At 47.8% G+C, this 17,597-nt stretch overlaps 1 protein-coding gene across 8 annotated transcripts in view; it reads left to right on the top strand.

The window, feature by feature from the left end:
* Positions 1–2,736: 2,736 nt before the first annotated feature.
* LOC111841644 (polymeric immunoglobulin receptor-like) overlaps positions 2,737–17,597 on the top strand; it is a 37,201-nt gene continuing 22,340 nt past the window's right edge. For 7 of the 8 annotated variants that reach the window (XM_072710428.1, XM_072710427.1, XM_072710426.1 and 4 more), the window contains exons 1-2: positions 2,764–2,865; positions 14,162–14,482. In XM_072710428.1, coding sequence (XP_072566529.1) covers positions 2,820–2,865; positions 14,162–14,482 — 367 coding nt within the window. In that variant the 5' untranslated portion in view covers positions 2,764–2,819. Of the gene's footprint in view, positions 2,866–14,161; positions 14,483–17,597 lie in introns of all 8 variants that reach the window. The other variant, XM_072710431.1, reaches the window with a different exon arrangement.

Genomic DNA, 17,597 nt, shown 5'->3' with positions numbered 1-17,597 from the left:
TGCAGGACAGATGTCACAGGCAGCAGGGTAGGCAGGAGAGACGTCACAGGCAGCAGAACAAATAGGAGAGACGTCACAGGCAGCAGGGCAGACAGGAAAAACGTCACAGGCAGCAGGGCAGAGAGGAGAGACGTCACAAACAGCAGGACGGGCAGGAGTGATGTCAAAGGCAGCAGGACAGACGGGAGAGATGTCACAGGCAGCAGGGCGGGCAGGAGAGACGTCACAGGCAGCAGGGCAGAGGGGAGAGATGTCACAAGGCAGCAGGGCAGACAGGAGAGACGTCACAGGCAGCAGGGCAGACAGGAGAGACGTCACAGGCAGCAGGGCAGAGAGGAGTGACGTCACAGGCAGCAGGGCAGAGAGAAGAGACGTCATAGGCAGCAGGGTGGGCAGGAGAGACGTCACACGCAGCAGGGCAGAGAGGAGAGACGTCACAAACAGCAGGACGGGCAGGAGTGACGTCAAAGGCAGCAGGACAGACGGGAGAGATGTCACAGGCAGCAGGGCAGAGAGGAGAGACGTCACAGGCAGCAGGGCAGAGAGGAGAGACGTCATAGGCAGCAGGGTGGGCAGGAGAGACGTCACACGCAGCAGGGCAGAGAGGAGAGACGTCACAGGCAGCAGGGCAGAGAGGAGTGACGTCACAGACAGCAGGACGGGTAGGAGAGATGTCACAGGCAGCAGGGCAGAGAGGAGAGACGTGACAAGGCAGCAGGGCAGAGAGGAGAGACGTCACAGGCAGCAGGGCAGAGACGAGAGACGTCACAAGGCAGCAGGGCAGAGAGGAGAGACGTCACAGGCAGCAGGGCAGAGGGGAGAGACGTCACAAGGCAGCAGGGCAGAGAGGAGTGACGTCACAGGCAGCAGGGCAGAGAGGAGAGACGTCATAGGCAGCAGGGTGGGCAGGAGAGACGTCACACGCAGCAGGGCAGAGAGGAGAGACGTCACAGGCAGCAGGGCAGAGAGGAGTGACGTCACAGACAGCAGGACGGGTAGGAGAGATGTCACAGGCAGCAGGGCAGAGAGGAGAGACGTGACAAGGCAGCAGGGCAGAGAGGAGAGACGTCACAGGCAGCAGGGCAGAGAGGAGAGACGTCACAAGGCAGCAGGGCAGAGAGGAGAGACGTCACAGGCAACAGGGCAGAGAGGAGAGACGTCACAGGCAGCAGGGCAGAGAGGAGAGACGTCACAGGCAGCAGGACGGGTAGGAGAGATGTCACAGGCAGCAGGGCTGAGAGGAGAGACGTCACAAGGCAGCAGGGCAGAGAGGAGAGACGTCACAGGCAGCAGGGCAGAGCGGAGAGACGTCACAGGCAGCAGGGCAGAGAGGAGAGACGTCACTGGCAGCAGGACGGGCAGGAGAGACGCCACAGGCTGCAGGGTAGGTAGGAGAGATGTCACAGGCAGCAGGGCGGGCGGGAGAGACGTCACAGACAGCAGAACAAATAGGAGAGACGTCACAGACAGCAGGACGGGCAGGAGAGATGTCACAGGCAGCAGGGCAGGCAGGAGAGACATCACAGACAGCAGGATGGGCAGGAGAGACGTCACAGACAGCAGGGCGGGCGGGAGAGACGTCACAGACAGCAGGGCGGGCGGGAGAGACGTCACAGACAGCAGGACGGGCAGGAGAGATGTCACAGGCAGCAGGGCAGGCAGGAGAGACATCACAGACAGCAGGATGGGCAGGAGAGACATCACAGACTGCAGGACGGGCAGGAGAGACGTCACAGGCAGCAGGACAAATAGGAGCGACGTCACAGGCAGCAGGACAGGCAGGATATCTTGCTTATTTTGGGTCTCCAGCAACACACCCCAGGAGGGATTAGAGGGATAAAAAAGTGCATTAGCCATAGTAGGGGAGACTAGAGGCAGTGCAAACAGTTAGGTGAGGGAAATATGCAGGCTCAGGCCGATATGGCTACAGCAGCATAAGTAGGAGGGAGAGGCAAGTGGCATAACTCATACAGGGTCTGTAATGCACAGGCTTACCCAGGCTAAAGACCAGGGGCCTCTGACCATGTTAATGTGGTATAACTCATACAGGGGCTGTAATGCACAGGTTTACCGAGGCTGAAACCCAGGGGCCTCTGACCATGTTAATGTGGTATAACTCATACAGGGGCTGTAATGCACAGGCTTACCGAGGCTGAAACCCTGGGGCCTCTGACCATGTTAATGTGGTATAACTCATACAGGGGCTGTAATGCACAGGCTTACCCAGGCTGAAGCCCAGGGGCCTCTGACCATGTTAATGTGGTATAACTCATACAGGGGCTGTAATGCACAGGCTTACCCAGGCTGAAGCCCAGGGGCCTCTGACCATGTTAATGTGGTATAACTCATACAGGGGCTGTAATGCACAGGCTTACCCAGACTGAAGCCCAGGGGCCTCTGACCATGTTAATGTGGTATAACGCATACAGGGGCTGTAATGCACAGGTTTACCCAGGCTGAAGCCCAGGAGCCTTGTAATATATAATATTCATTTCTTATAAGCAATGACACAATAAAAATACACATTAGTTCTGATTCATGCATCTTATTTATACATCCTGAATATTGTAATTCATTAATGCAGGAGTCTGTGGTTTGATACTGTAACTCATTTTATGTTGTACAGACTAATAATAATGTTTTGCTGAAGTGCTAAACATTTAGCCCTGTGGTTTTGTCACTTCCTGTTTAAAGTGTCCACTCCCCCTTCACTCTGCCTGCTGTGTCTGAGAATAGAAACGAAAGTGACAGTGAAGGTACAGAGGATGAGGAAGTGAGGGTCAGTTCCCACAGATCTGGGCTCAGTGACACACACACGTATGGATCCTCTGATGCTCCTGTTTCTTCTCATTGCTGGGCTCACAGGTGAGTGTCTCTCATTACAGTGGTACTGAGTAGAGATCTCTCTCCTGCTCCTCCACACACTGTCAGCTGCAGTTTGGAGATCATGATGGAGATCTGCTGCTACATCAGTAGAAATTGCTATGGCTAGATTCTGAACACATTTGCAGAGGCTTAATTGAGTATCATACTCTTGGTAATTGTGGATATTATTTGGATTCTCACAGGTTCTTATATCACCTACATTAAAATGTTATTATGTATGTTTTTTTTTTTTACTTTTTTAACAAAAAATTTTTAGCATTAAAGTGTAATTACTTCATATACTTATTTTGTGTTATTTGTATTTATTAGTACAGAATGCAGATATGTAGACATGACCAAAGTTGCATGGAACAGGTTACTGACATAAGCATAATATCCAAATATACTGCATGATACTGTAACGTCTCTCCTTTAGAGTCCAAGCAGTACAGAGACTCAGATAAACTGCCCCTGTCTCTTGTGCCCTTTGCTTTTCTGTGAGGCCGGTGATTGATCTGACTGGGGTCGTTTCAGCAGCACTGGTGGCTCTTTTTCTAACTTCACTATTTGTTTCACTATGGGAGTCGCTTTGGCAGTGAGCAGCTACGGAAGCTCCAATGACATCAGGTCTGTCTGTGATGGACAGGTTGACCAGGCTCCACCCCCTGCCCTCACTACCACGGTCGACCTCGCTGATGGGTCATTTGCACTTTCTGTGAGGAACTGCAAGATCCCTCCGGTCGCCTGGACTAGAAGGGTTGATTTGGCTTAACTGTTCACACGTGGCCTGTTGTTGGAGCCTGTCGTCGAACATGATGTTGGCTGTAGTGCTGGATCAGTCCCATCCAGTGGCGTATATTTACTAGACATGACAGGCAAGTCTCCAGCTATAGGCCAATGGGCACAGAGCACGACGCCATCTGTTCTCTTCTTCTCGTTTTTCGAGTTATATAAGGTGAGGCCAGGGGGGAGACAAGGGAGAGAGTGTGAGAGTGCGTTCGGGCGAGCGAGTTATATAAGGTGGGGCCAGGGGGGAGACAAGGGAGAGAGTGTGAGAGTGCGTTCGGGCGAGCGAGTTATATAAGGTGGGGCCAGGGGGGAGACAAGGGAGAGAGTGTGAGAGTGCGTTCGGGCGAGCGAGTTATATAAGGTGGGGCAGGGGGGAGAAAAGGGAGAGAGTGTGAGAGTGCGTTCGGGCGAGCGAGTTATATAAGGTGGGGCAGGGGGGAGAAAAGGGAGAGAGTGTTAGAGTGCGTTCGGGCGAGCGAGTTATATAAGGTGAGGCCAGGGGGGAGACAAGGGAGAGAGTGTGAGAGTGCGTTCGGGCGGGCGAGTTATATAAGGTGAGGCCAGGGGGGAGACAAGGGAGAGAGTGTGAGAGTGTGTTCGGGCGAGCGAGTTAAATAAGGTGAGACCAGGGGGGAGACAAGGGAGAGAGTGTGAGAGTGCGTTCGGGCGAGCGAGTTATATAAGGCGTTCTTAAAAGGGAGAGAGTGTGAGAGTGTGTTCGGGCGAGCGAGTTATATAAGGCGTTCTTAAAAGGGAGAGAGTGTGAGAGTGTGTTCGGGTGAGCGAGTTAAATAAGGCGTTCTTAAAAGGGAGAGAATGTGAGAGTGTGTTCGGGTGAGCGAGTTAAATAAGGTGTTCTTAAAAGGGAGAGGGTGTGAGAGTGTGTTCGGGTGAGCAAGTTAAATAAGGTGAGGCCAGGGGGGATACAAGGGAGAGAGTGTGAGAGTGTGTTCGGGCGAGCGAGTTAAATAAGGCGTTCTTAAAAGGGAGAGAGTGTGAGAGTGTGTTCGGGCGAGCGAGTTAAATAAGGCGTTCTTAAAAGGGAGAGAGTGTGAGAGTGTGTTCGGGCGAGCGAGTTAAATAAGGCGTTCTTAAAAGGGAGAGAGTGTGAGTGTGTTCGGGCGAGCGAGTTAAATAAGGCGTTCTTAAAAGGGAGAGAGTGTGAGAGTGTGTTCGGGCGAGCGAGTTAAATAAGGCGTTCTTAAAAGGGAGAGAGTGTGAGAGTGTGTTCGGGTGAGTGAGTTAAATAAGGCGTTCTTAAAAGGGAGAGAGTGTGAGAGCTCCTCCTTGGATTGCCACCTTATCGTGGTGGAGGGGTTTGCGTGCCTCCGTGAACCTGGGGGCTATGTTGTCCGGGGCAATAGCCCCTGGCAGGGTCTCCCAAGGCAAAAAGGTCCCAGGGGAGGGGCCAGACAAAGAGCAATCCAAAAGAACCTCATGAAAAAGTTAAATATCAAAGTCCCGTTTCCCTCGCCCGGACTAGGGTCACCGGGGCCCCACCCTGGAGCCAGGCCTGGGGGAGGGGCTCGTAGGCGAGCGCCTGGCGGCCGGGCCTTGGCCCGTGGGGCCCGGCCGGGCACAGCCCGAAAGAGGCACGCGGGACTGTCCCCAGGTGGGCCCACCACCCGCAGGGGGAATGTCAGGGGTTCGGTGCTTTGTGGATCGGGTGGCGGCCAAGGGAGGCCCTGGCGGTCCGATCCCCGGCTGACAAAACTGGCTTTCGGGACATGGAATGTCACCTCTCTGGTGGGGAAGGAGCCTGAGCTTGTGCGGGAGTTTGAGAGGTATCGGCTAGATATAGTCGGGCTCACCTCAACGCATAGCTTGGGTTCTGGAACCAATCTCCTGGAGAGGGGCTGGACGCTCTTTTACTCTGGAGTTGCGGCGGGTGAGCGACGCCGGGCTGGGGTGGGGCTATTGGTGGCCCCGCAGCTCGGTGCATTAACAACAGAGTTTACCCCGGTGAACGAGAGGGCTGTCTCTCTGCGCCTTCGGGTCGGGGATAGGTCTCTGACTGTCATCTGCGCTTATGTGCCGAATGTCAGTTCGGAGTACCCAGCCTTCTTGGATTCCCTTAGCGGTATGCTACTTGGCGTGCCGCGGGGGGATTCCGTTGTTTTGCTGGGGGACTTCAACGCTCACGTGGGCAATGACAGTGTAACCTGGAAGGGGGTGATTGGGAGGAACGGCCTCCCTGATCTGAACCCGAGTGGTGTTCTGTTATTGGACTTCTGTGCAATGCATGGTTTGTCCATAACGAACACCATGTTCGAGCATAAGGGTGTCCATAAGTGGACATGGTACGAACATGCCCGGGGCTACAGGTCGATGATCGATTTTATAATCGTATCGTCTGATCTGCGGCCTTCCGTCTTGGACACTCGGGTAAAGAGAGGGGCAGAGCTGTCAACTGATCACCACCTGGTGATGAGTTGGCTCAGGTGGCAGGGGAGGAAGCCAGTCAGACCTGGTAGACCCAAGCGCATAGTGAGGGTATGCTGGGAACGTCTGGCAGAGGCTCCTGTTTGCTGGAGCTTTAACTCGTGCCTCCGGCAGAATTCCAACTGCATGCCGGGGGAGGTTGGGGACATTGAGTCTGAATGGACACTGTTCCGGACCTCCATTGTGGAAGCAGCCGTACGGAGCTGTGGCTGCAGGGTGGTCGGTGCCAGTCGTGGCGGTAACCCCCGTACCCGATGGTGGACATGAGAGGTGAGGGGGGGCATGAAGCTGAAGAAGGAGGCTTACCGGGAATTATTAGCCCGGGGGTCTCCGGAGGCAGCTGACGGGTACCGGCAGGCCAGGCGGAACGCAGCTCGGGCGGTCGCAGATGCAAAAACCCGGGCGTGGGAGGAGTTCGGTGAGGCCATGGAAAGTGACTTTCGGTCGGCCTCAAAAAGGTTCTGGCAAACCATCCGGAGTATCAGGAGGGGGAAGCAGCTCCTGGTTCCTACTATTTATAGTGGGGGGGGGAGGCTGTTGACCTCACCTGGGGACATCACCCGGAGGTGGAAGGAGTACTTTGAGGACCTCCTCAATCCTGCCTCAAATACATCTACGCACACTGCCTTTGAGACATCTGAGGGCACAGAGCCCGAGGGTGCTGGGGAGGGCTTGCCCATCACTGGGGCTGAGGTGGCCATGGTGGTTAAACAGCTCCGTGGTGGCCGGGCCCCGGGGGTGGACGAAATTCGCCCTGAGTACCTGAAGGCTCTGGATGTTGTGGGGCTGTCGTGGCTGACACGCCTTCTCAACAGTGCGTGGAGGTCAGGAACAGTGCCGCTGGATTGGCAGACCGGGGTGGTGGTCCCCTTATTTAAGAAGGGGGACCGGAGGGTGTGTTCCAACTACAGGGGGATCACACTTCTCAGCCTCCCTGGGAAAGTCTATTCCGGGGTACTGGAGAGGAGGGTGAGATCGATAGTCGAATCTCGGATTCAGGAGGAGCAATGCGGTTTTCGTCCTGGTCGTGGAACACTGGACCAGCTTTATACCCTTGCAAGGGTACTGGAGGCTGAAGTTGTGTAAAAGACATGCATTTATTCCTAACTAACACTACAACTAATATATGACAGACATTACACTTAACACAAACAACAAACATGAAATAATGGAATAGAAACAAACAATGTAATTATGGAAATGCAATGACCGGATTTAAATGAGTAATCTTAAAAGGGAAATACTGTTTTGCAAAGCAAGCGAAGTTTGAGGAAATACGACCCTAAAGTCTTATAGCAAGTTAACAGAACAGCTTAAGTTGTTAGAATAAGAGGAAGTTGGTTTACTTGGTTGATGAGTGGGGGGGGGGTCTTGGCAGTTGGTTGCAGAGCTGCTGAGTTGATGGCACTCAGGAAGGCACGGCGTTTGGAGCAGTGGAGTGGAGCCCCTTGGATTCTCTCTCCTTGTGAAGCTTTAAGGTGAAAGGCTTTGTCTTGGTTGCAGTTCTCTGTTGGGTAGCAGGCCTTCACCGGCAGGCTTCAGGAGGGCTTCTCTTTTACTGAGCTTCGCGATGGTCTGGCGATTTCTTGAGGGCTTCTCGCGGGCCTCTCTCTGGGCTGTTCCTCTCTGTTCTTCTCCTGGGCAGATGTTCTCCGCCTCTCTCTTCTTTGGGCTCTCCTTTCTCCTGAGGCTTTGTTTTGAAGTGCCAGGTTTTTATGGTCTAAAGTTCATGAATAGGGATGACCAGGAATTTGACTCCTGGACCAATGGCTGACCATCCATTTGGCGGGCTTTTGGAAGGGGGTCTGTATCAGTCCTTTTGGGATTTATGACCAGACTGATTCCCCTTTACTGATGATTTTCATTAAGCTGGTGTAACTTTTGATACATACACTTTCATGGTAACCACTGACCAGATTTGGAATCAGGAGTGATTTTCCATCACTTTAACACCAAACATGCCATACCAGCCTGGCGATTAACACCTCAAACCATCTGTATTAATTAATTATCAATTTCTTATATTATGTATGTTGATGAATCCCATCAGTAACACAGTATTGGTGTTTTGTGTTGCACATCAACAGAGGTTGCTACTCTGGATAATTTGTACAGACAAGACATTGCATATTCATATTTAAACAGCACATCTTACCCTTAGATTGGTGTGGCTGTCAGTTTGTTGCAATATCAATTTAAATTAAATATTAAATATTTAAATATCTGGGAATGACATATTCTGTTTGGTCCCAATGATCTGCTCTCCAGAATTGATAACATATATATTAATTCAGTCTATCTCATTAAGTATAGGACAAAGACTTGCTAATGGACCACAAAGATCAGATAAGGGCCATAGAGGAATGTGGAAGAAAAAGGGGGGGGGGGTTGTTAAACAAAGAAAGAATCTCTGACAGTTAGGACACACTAAGATACCTGGTTACAATATTTAATTTTCAAGATTCTTCTGGTATAACCATGAGAACATGAATGCAGTGGTAGCTATACATATTTATTTATTTATTCAATTTTGTATAAGTGTTGAAGTGTGGGGGTAAAATAGGTGATACTCAGTGAAATATGGTTATACGGGTGGCACACAATACTAAGATTGTCTAAGGACACATACAAACATAACCTATCTGGATATTGAGCCTAGCAATCATGAGTAAACAAACATATAAGGTATACAAAAGCCAAAGGTAAAAGAAACTTTCTTTTAGGATGTTGGGTGAATCCATGGTAGGTACGGCAAGATATCTGGGGAGGGGGTTGTGTGCCAAGTCGAGGGACCCCTGTCTTTGAGGTCTATTCTGTTGTCTGTAGGTTCCTAAATCTTTGGGCCATAAAAGATGGGATGCTGGCCTCCCTTGTTATCTGTGTGTGGGTGTGTGTTGTGTGGGATCACTAACCCCCCTTTTGTGCTGAGCCCATCGAGTTCCTCTCATACCAGGCGAGGCCTTGTCTCAGGGTCCTGGTATTTCGAGCCTGTGGTATTCGTGTGTGTTATCCTACAATTATGATAAGTAACATAAGAAAAATAATATAAACATGTTTTAACTGACTCATATGTATGACTGTAAATCGGATTTCGTTTGTTCCTAATCTGTGTGTTCAGGTTCCCTATGGCTGTCAGTAGACAGGGGGGTGACGTGTGTGGAAGGTGATGTGATGTAAGATAAGGGGCCCCTGTGCATCAGTAAGTATTGGGGTTTGGTTGGGAGGCCTGTCCTGGGTCCATATTCAAGCATCTTAAGGCTAAAAGTAGCTACTAACTTGCCGATTTTGGAGAAGCTCCTAAAAATAATGGGCGTGTCAGTCCAAAATCTAGGACTCCTAATTTTTGTTTGACTTAGAGCAATTCACAAAGCCTCTTAGGGTTAAAAGTAGCACCTAAGTCTGGAAGAACTAAAAAGTAGTCGAGAGGACTCCTAAGTCACTAAGACCAATTCACAAACAGTCACAAAATGGCTGATGTCAATCCACGTCGCAATGTCATGGCTGAATTACTTAAAGAATACCGTTGGGAGGGAATAATGATTGCCGTGGAGCTTGTTGTCACATTGAGCGCAAGGATGGAGGTGACAGCAGGCGTGGGGGAAAAGCAAAAAGGGCTTTATTAAGGAAATTATACCAGATACAGGGCAAAGGAAATGGACCACAAGGGGTCAACACAGGGTAGGGAGGATCAGGCAAGAACACTAGACACAGGACACACTGGGGAGCACATGCAGGCAGCAACATCAATGACTGGACTGAGGATCGCAGGACTGAAGGAGGCTTTATACAGGGCATGTGAGGGAGCAGAGGAGAGGCACCTGGGGTGATCCACACGAGGGCTGTAACGATTACCGTCTAATTAACTTATGTATATTTATTACATAAGTATAAGGTAATAAAACAGACAGTGTTGCTATGTCCTGATCAGGGATGACAGAGTAAATAAAGTCTTCAGTGTGACAATGAGGGGACTGGAGAGGAAGGACACAGGCTGGTATTGGTGTGCTGACAGAGACCAACAGATCCCAGTTCATATTACTCTCAATTAAGGCTGGATAATAAAATAGTACCCATTATTATTGCCATACAATATTCCTGGATATCAATATGACAAATGCTTGATGAAAATTCGATAATTTAATATCCACCATGGCGCCAGAGAGACTTTTTGCCCCACAATGAAATGTCGTCATTTTCTCTGTGACTGCTTGTCAGGACCAGCGATTGAGCACAAATACAGACACAGCCGTAAAAACACAAATGGGGGATTAACTAAACAAACGAATGTAATAGTGCAAGCAGACAAAAGACAAAACGGTCAAAACAACAGGGAAACTCACCAGGAGTACAAAGCAACCAGTCCAATAAAGGTAATCCAGCAAGATCCAGAAGGAAAGTCCACAGTAAAATTCAGTCCACGAGAAATACTGTTAAGATGATGTGAGGGGGATATACGGCTCTATATCTGTAAGGAACAGCATTTCAAAATTCCACAAGGAAAAATTTTATCGTTTGACAGCACTACTATATATATATATATATATATATATATATATACTAATACGGTGTTTGGACCCCCTTTCGCCTTCAGAACTGCCTTAATTCTACGTGGCATTGAAATGCTTTGCTATATATATATATATATATATATATATATATATATATATATATATATATATATATTCATTAACGAGAATAAAATTGAAAATACAAGAGCTTATAGGTATATATAAAAAGGGTGACAATGAAACATGCATAAAATAGAAAGTGCAAATGGATATTATAGTTATTGTGATAATTGATTGAATCAACACATTGACACTGCAAAGCTATTCACACTCGGACGTGTCATCATCACCTACTCTCACTCTTAGACTGGGGAGCCCGTTTCAGTCCTATCAGGAGACCATCACGTGAGTCCCGAGAAAGTGCCGGGCGATGCGCGCTTTATCCCACGGCTGAACTCCAGTCAGTACCGAGATCTCCCCCTTCCATCCATCCATCCATCCATTTCCTCCCGCTTATCCGAGGTCGGGTCGCGGGGGCAGCAGTCTCAGCAGGGAAACCCAGACTTCCCTCTCCCCGGCCACTTCATCCAGCTCCTCTGGGGGGATCCCGAGGCGTTCCCAGGCCAGCCGAGAGACATAGTCCCTCCAGCGTGTCCTGGGTCTTCCCCGGGGCCTCCTCCCAGTGGGACATGCCCGGAACACCTCACCAGGGAGGCGCCCAGGAGGCATCCTAATCAGATGCCCGAGCCACCTCATCTGACTCCTCTCAATGCGGAGGAGCAGCGGCTCTACTCTGAGTCCCTCCCGAATGACCGAGCTCCTCACCCTATCTCTAAGGGAGAGCCCAGCCACCCTGCGGAGGAAACCCATTTCGGCCGCTTGCACTCGCGATCTCGTTCTTTCGGTCACTACCCACAGCTCGTGACCATAGGTGAGGGTAGGAACGTAGATCGACTGGTAAATCGAGAGCTTCGCCTTTTGGCTCAGCTCCTTCTTCACCATGACAGACCGATGCAGCGCCCGCATCACTGCGGACGCCGCACCGATCCGCCTGTCGACCTCCCGCTCCATCGTCCCCCCACTCGTGAACAAGACCCCGAGATACTTAAACTCCTCCACTTGGGGAAGGATCCCATCCCCGACCCGGAGAGAGCATTCTACCCTTTTCCGGCTGAGGACCATGGTCTCGGATTTGGAGGTGCTGATTCTCATCCCAGCCGCTTCACACTCGGCTGCGAACTGTCCCAGCGAGAGCCGAAGGTCACGGTCTGATGAAGCCAACAGGACCACATCATCTGCAAAAAGCAGAGACCTAATCCTGAGGTCACCAAACCGGACACCCTCAACGCCCTGGCTGCGCCTAGAAATTCTGTCCATAAAAGTTATGAACAGAATCGGTGACAAAGGACAGCCCTGACGGAGTCCAACCCTCACCGGAAACAAGTCCGACTTATTGCCGCTCATGCGGACCAGACTCTGGCACCGGTCATACAGGGACCGAACAGCCCTTAAAAGGAAGCCCGGCACCCCATACTCCCGGAGCACCCCCCACAGGACTCCCCGAGGGACACGGTCGAATGCCTTCTCCAAGTCCACAAAACACATGTAGACTGGTTGGGCAAACTCCCATGAACCCTCCAGAACCCTGCGGAGAGTATAGAGCTGGTCCACTGTTCCACGGCCGGGGCGAAAACCACACTGCTCCTCCTGAATCCGAGGTTCGACAATCCGGCGGACCCTCCTCTCCAGAACCCCCGAATAGACCTTCCTTTATACTAAATTTTGGGCATTTTGGGCATTACATGTGGGCAGGGGATAAGCTGGCCAGGGCCCCGCCCCCTCCCCAGGCAATGCGTTCTCAAATTTCCAGTTTTGTCCGAGCAATGCCACCTGCGGTTTCAATCGGAAAGTTTCAATAATCAATGTATCCCCTCCTCCTAAGGATGGGGGTAAGCATTCTACACACACTGACTAATTCCCAAAATAATTAGAAGAGTATCCTTGAGCAATGCTTTCCCTTCCCATGAAGATAAGGCAGGTGTCTCATACACTGACCAGTGGTGTACAGAACATATTGAGCAACACCTTTCCCTGTCTTCAACAAGCCCCCCCCCCAAACCCGGGGAAACATGGTAAGGGTCCTTGAATAGGGTAAGCATCCCAGAACGAGGATTCTTTCACATAAGATAAGGATACTCTGAAACCAGTCATTTGTGGAAAGCAAGTTATATAAGTGATCAGAGAGGGAAAAAAGGTTAGACAGCTTTTGCAGTCTAACCTTAATACAATAATATTATAGGTGAATAATAGACGACGTATCTCAATCTCAGGATGATTAGAATCAATCCACACCTCAATCACCTCATATGTATGACAGTAACAGGACAATGATTAATTCTAGGCAACATAGTCGTCCGGAAGTTCATCCTAATACAAAAACACACTGCAATAATTCACAGAGAAGCGAAAGATGAATGCGAGCAGGTGTTTTGTCAGCACTAACTTCAGCTTCTGCCTCAGATTCATGAAATGCTATTTGGCATAAAAAAAGATGAGTTTAAAACCACAATTAACCATTTATCGTGATGCTTATCAATACTGAATGATATGAAACATTTTTTATCACATTTAGCCATTTCCCATAGTTCCCATAGTTGTACAGGTACGTGTCCGAAACAGACAGATGCCATTGGAGCTTCTGTAGTTGGTCACGCCCAAGGAAGATTGGGTACATGAATGAATTTTTAAAATAATGAAAAATTACAAATTATAACAATTGATAACTGTAAGAATAAATATAGTAATATTAATAAAACGTTTTTTCAGTTTCTGAATCTATTGTGTTACATTTTTTTGCATGAACTGTGTGACTAAAAGTAACGCCTCCTTCTTTTGATGGCTGATATGGTGATACAACAGGTACAGCGATCTCACTCAGCCCAGGGGATTCTCTGAGCTCTTACTGGACAGTATAGTGCAGAGTGACAGAGAAACCAACCAATCAAAATGCATTATGTGGGGCGTGGGAACACCATGGGCATCTCCTGACGAATGGTCTATAGTAGGGGTGGGCAATCTTATCCACAAAGGGCCGGAGTATATGCGGGGTTTTGCTGCACCTCCCTAATTAGATTACAAATTAGAGGACTGATTTGCTGAAGAGTCCTCACACCTAGGTTTGAACAGCTGACCTAAAGGTTATCCCAAAAACCTGCATACACACTGGCCCTTTGCGGATAAAATTTCCCACCCCTGGTCTATAGCAATGTTTTATTGACCAATCAGAGACTTGCCCGGCCTTATATGATGTTGTGTTAACATTGCAGTAGCAAGGGCTACACATCCTGCTGTAGCCCTTCCCAAGCTCCAGCACTCATTTTGTTTTCCTGTGTCTTTCCCTTGTTCTTATGGCAAAGTGACAGTTTTTGCCTTTTAACCATCCACACTGTTATGTTAAACACAACTTGCTGATACTCTTGTTCAAAGTATTATTAACAAAAACAACTAATAATTGATAATATTGAAAATGTGAACTCAGTTGATTATTTTGCCTGCAGGTGCTGACAGTGTGTCCACAGTGAACTGGGTGTCTGCATGGAGAGGAGGATCTGTCACCATCCCATGTTTCTATGGTGACAGATATAAAACTAATGTGAAATACTGGTGCAGAGGGAGAGAATGGAGGTCATGTACTCCCATAGTACGCAGTGACTCTCCACAGGAGGGTAAAGTGTCAATCAGAGATGATCCTGACCAGCGAGTCTTCACTGTGACCATCAACAATCTGACAGCTGGGGACTCTGGTTATTACTCCTGTGGTGTGAAGGTCAATGGACTTTCAGAATCTGGAACTTGGGTTGAACTGTCAGTCACTGATGGTAAGATGTCTGTGAAAAACATCTGATCACACCATTTTCATGCATGTATGTCTGTTGTCACAGTTCAGAAGGTCACAGTAAGGAGGAATCCCACAGGAGACAGGATGCGAGTGTGAATGTAGAAGTTTAATTAAATAAAGCAGAAACAATCCAGTGGCACAGCCCTGAACAGGAAACTAAACACAAACTCACGTAAACCGCCGGGTTCACTGTCAGAGCAGACTGGGCCTAAGATCACTGATCAGAGAGCAAGGAGAGAGCAGTGTTTAACACAGGAGAGCAAACAGCAGACAAGGATTAAGGGTAATTTGCATACTTGTTTGCTATGTAGTAGGCGAAATATAGTATGTGACGAGCAGTATGTCTGAATTTTCAGTATGGACATGATAGTATAGGTGAACGGTATCCAAATAACATACTACATTCTGAGAAAATCCAAAGTCTGCAACCAATGGAGGCTACGCTATCCCACAAGGCCACTGGAGTGGCGACCAGAGGCAAAGAACACCACTTGCTCAGAAATATGTGTACATATTTAAGTAAAAAACAATACCCAGTGACATAAGTTGACTCAAATGTGTATTTCTTTCATGAGCAGTGTTGGGGGTAACGCGTTACAAGTAACGTGCGTTACGTAATAATATTACTTTTCTTAAGTAACGATAATATAACGCATTACTTTATAGATTTACACATTAATATTTGAGTTACTTTTTTAAAAAAGTAGCGCGAGTTACTTTTCTATTTTAATTAATTTGCTTAAAAATATATTTTAGTCACGTAGAATCACGCACTCAGTGCTGCTTTGAAAATGCATTCCGAGCTGACCACGCCCACCCTACGGCAATCATTGCGTCAAGGCGGGGATTGGCGGAAGCGCGTTACGTTTAGATCGTTTGAAACATGGCGGCTGGAGATCTGATAAGATCGTTGAATTCATTGGCAGATGAAGTGGAGCGTGAACAGAGAAATCAAACTCAAGAGTTTTGGTCTATTGCAACCAGCTTATACATTTGTTTAGGCTATGTCAAGCAATTTTTCAAATTATAGCTGAAAGATTTATGTTTAATTGGGGATGTTGTTTGTTCTGTAGTACAATTTCATTGTTCTCTAAAAAGTTATTAAACATTTTAAATGTTTAAGATCTGTCTTTTGCCCTAATATAACTTATTTCACAATGGCAATTATCTAGCCTATATTGCACTCTTTATTATCTCATTGGACAGTGAATTTACTTTATGTAGGCCATAGCCTACCAAAACAAAAATAAAAACTTAACAAACACATTAATTTTCAACTTTCAATAATTAATGTTGAGATTTTTTTAAATGGCATGCATAGCTCTGAAAGTTCTGAGAATATTATATAATTCTATATTATTATTCTATATATGTGTTTTTAAAAGAAAATGACCTGCAGGCTTAGCCCATTGAGCCACACGCTGCCCCTTAAGGTGAGGTCATAAAGGCTGTTGTTGAATGCTGAATTTCTTAGTCAAAAAAACACGTCTAAGGCCTGAACAACATAAAGCTTTAGCCAGGTAAGAAATAAGTAACGCAAAAGTAACTCAAAAGTAATATAACGCATTACTTTCCATAAAAAGTAACTAAGTAATGCAATTAGTTACTTTTTGGGGGGAGTAACTCAGTATTGTAATATATTACATTTAAAAGTAACTTTCCCCAACACTGTTCATGAGTGATTTTTAACAGTTATCATATAAAATCTGGGTCAGGTAATATGCAGGATGGTGACTGCAGTGTGTGCAAATGCATTGTAGGAACCGTCCACTGGCCCAATGGCGGAATCCAACTGGACAGCGGAAGGCTTAGAATGCGTGTGGATCCTTCCGAGTGCTCCTATAAAGTTAGTTACCCTTTTTAGGTAAAACTGAATTATATCTGACTCCAATTTAATTAAAGAACTTTTATGGCATTTTTAGTCATGACATTTCTGTTATTTAGATTACTCCTGGGCTGTGCCTTCTACTGCTGAACTCCCACTAATCCCGGATGGTGGGGCACACCGGATTCGCCTCGGCCGATAGGGTGATCCGCGGATATACTATTTCTATTTCGGTTTAGAAGTTGGGAAATCACTACATTGTAATACAGTGTTAGCCTAGAAAACCTTCAGGACCCGGCGACCCATAACACCTCAGAGGCTCAGCTGACACTTGCCGAATCTGACCGACTGAGGGCCTCAGAAGTTAAGCCGGTGTTCGCCGTAACTCCGTGTGTGCGTGCCTTTGCCGTAACTCAGCATGTGCACGCCTCAGAGGCTGGGCCGGACTTTGCCGTAACCCAGTGTGTTACTAAACCCACTTTGGTGGGTTTAGTCTTATTTTCTATATTTCTCTTATGTGAGAACATACTGCTTTAAGGTTGAGAGTATTGTACTCGTTGTACTGTGACCCAGACATGGGTGTATGTGTCCCTAATGTTAGTCTGGGGTAATACCTCCTGTGTTAGTGTGAGTCAGCGAGTGTAGGATGCATCTGTGTCTTGAGGCAACCAGGCCTTGTCACTGGAATTTAGCTGCAGGTTTCTGGCCGCCCAGTGGGGCTGAGGTGTCCCTTTTGATGTGGTGATCTGGTGATTTGGGTCTAGTCTTGTCGGAGCCGGTGGACCTTTGCTTCAGGACACTGGGTGGAACATTGCAGGCTTGACAGAGCTCAGACCGACGGGGCCTGTAAGGCCTGCGGCCTTATAGCATGCATCCGGCTCTCATGCAGACGTACAGTACATACTAGGGGTGCGACGGTACAGGTATCCCACGGTACGGTACATACCTCGGTATTTGGGCCACGGTTTCGGTTCGGTTTAAACACAACACTACAAATAATAATACAACAAAACAAATAATAAACTATCTCTTATTTATGTATAAAATATGTATACATGTATAAAATTCAAACTTACAAAATGTAAAAAAAAAACACTTTTAAAAAAATGTTAAAATGTCTCTTAACCCTAGGATGCACAAGTGGGTCAACTATGACCCAGTGAGGTCGTTTTCTTGCAATATCTTTGTAATGAAAAGTTTTTATCGCTTCATATTCCAGGTATTCCTCAAATAACATGTTTTTTATATCATTCCATAAAAAAATTTAAGT

Source organism: Paramormyrops kingsleyae, chromosome 4 (genome assembly GCF_048594095.1).
Source record: "Paramormyrops kingsleyae isolate MSU_618 chromosome 4, PKINGS_0.4, whole genome shotgun sequence".
In the NCBI taxonomy this organism is placed as follows: Eukaryota; Metazoa; Chordata; class Actinopteri; order Osteoglossiformes; family Mormyridae; genus Paramormyrops; species Paramormyrops kingsleyae.
Note: the sequence above shows the minus strand (reverse complement) of the source record. Positions and strands in the feature narration are given on the sequence as shown.